General features: G+C 35.2%; 1 protein-coding gene across 1 annotated transcript; it reads left to right on the top strand.

Moving 5' to 3' along the window:
* The first annotated feature begins 407 nt into the window (after nucleotides 1–407).
* LOC111711871 (achaete-scute complex protein T4) lies at nucleotides 408–1,267 on the top strand. Its single transcript, XM_023486331.1, has one exon. It carries the CDS (start codon nucleotides 468–470, stop codon nucleotides 1,206–1,208), a length of 741 nt encoding a protein of 246 aa, XP_023342099.1. The 5' UTR covers nucleotides 408–467; the 3' UTR covers nucleotides 1,209–1,267.
* The last annotated feature ends 447 nt before the right edge of the window (nucleotides 1,268–1,714 follow it).

The raw sequence follows: 1,714 nt of genomic DNA, 5'->3' as shown, positions 1-1,714 counted from the left end.
TCATTACATGACACTTTTAATCTATCGAATTTTAGACGTAAACTTCATCAAGCTAGTTTATGAATGAAGTCCACAGAAAAATTCTTCTGGATACTTTTAATTTTCCACAAAAAGAAAATCAACAATTTTTCTAGAACCGTCATTATTTGAAGAGAACTTTTAACACATGACAAAATGTTTTAAATATGTTATATCAAGGTATAAATTTGATAAATAAATATATTTTTTGGTTCATTTACTTAACATTATTGTGACTGGCACGCTATTTGGTTTAGATGTAAATAAATTGTACTGGCTCGCCTGGTGAACACTGCCCGGGGATTATTATGACCCGGCCTGGTTGACCCCTCTAAGTATCTTTCATAGCTGCGCTGGTTAAATCAATCTACAATCAGTTGACCGCTGATCCTCAACTTGAGCACAAGTCCGAAAATTCAATATTGCAGTACATTGCAGTACAGTACATCATGGTGGCTCGTTCTAAATTAGTAGCTTATCATCCAGTCCATGGATACCCTATACACCCAACACAGGATCTAAAAACTATTAAGAGAAATGCCAGAGAGAGAAACAGAGTTGAAACTGTTAATAGAAGTTTTGAAACCTTAAGACAACATGTACCAACTGCTCTACAGTACAAGAAGATGTCTAAAGTTAATATTGTACACCATGCTTTAGATTATATTCATCAGCTAATGTACATGTTGAATGCTCCACAATATTCACCGAACCCGGGATGTTCACCAGAATTATATCATCAATTCACCAGACAACAGCATATTCATTATTCACCAGGCTCAGATATTCATTCTTCAAATTCATTTTCCCATTCATCAAGTCCTGCAGTGAGTTCTAATTTAGTGTCTTCTTCAACACATCTTTGGAGACAACAGCAACAGCTGACTTCGCCGGCAATCAGCTGTGATTCTGCGTACAGCCAGTCGTCACTGTACAGTCCTGATTCTGCGTACTGTAGTGCGGCAAGCCAGAGACTCCATGAACCAAGTGTACATAGTGAACAAACAGCTGACATTGTACAAACACAGGCTTTGGATCAAACCAAATTGTACAATTCTGAGAAAATCTCCGAGATGAGTCAATCCAAGCAGTACATTTTGGAGAAAATCTGCGAATCTAAAGAGTTAAAACAGTACAGCTCAGAGGAAGACGACGTTTTAGACGCCATTGTAGAATGGCAGTCTGTCTAAAACAATTCGCTCTTTAATCTTAATATTGGCTGTGAAATTTCCAAAACTATGCTTTTACAATCATGTACTCCTTTATGAAATATATGTAGCTTATAAAAATTTGTATTTCTTTATATTACTTTTATATTTTCAAATTTTCCAAGAGTAAGGACTAGAAGAGACAGTTTTCAGACATTTATACATTTCACCGGAACAAATAAAAGTTTTCAACCATTGATATAATGCAAACCATATAAAATGTATGACATTTTAAAATCTTGAAAGTTTTAAAAAAAATATTTTTTGTTTAATTCAAAATCGATTAACCACTCTAGTTCTAGGATTGGAGATAATAATCGGTATGCTGGTCCTGCCATCCCCTCCTCTAAAGGAAATTCGGCAGCCCACCCTCCTTAGGGGGATAAAAAATCATTCTGGAAAAAAATATAGAATCTAAAAGAATTAATTTTTCGTTTTTATGGTGTTTTCAAAGGTCAACTCGTCTCATTGGATGTCCCTATTGGGTT

This window comes from Eurytemora carolleeae, unplaced genomic scaffold (assembly GCF_000591075.1).
Source record: "Eurytemora carolleeae unplaced genomic scaffold, Eaff_2.0 scaffold722, whole genome shotgun sequence".
Lineage (NCBI taxonomy): Eukaryota > Metazoa > Arthropoda > Copepoda > Calanoida > Temoridae > Eurytemora > Eurytemora carolleeae.
This window is presented reverse-complemented; position numbering and strand designations above follow the sequence as displayed.

Excerpts from the sequence above, each read along its gene's own strand:
- LOC111711871 (XM_023486331.1), top strand. The coding sequence starts at position 468 with ATGGTGGCTCGTTCTAAATTAGTAGCTTATCATCCAGTCCATGGATAC.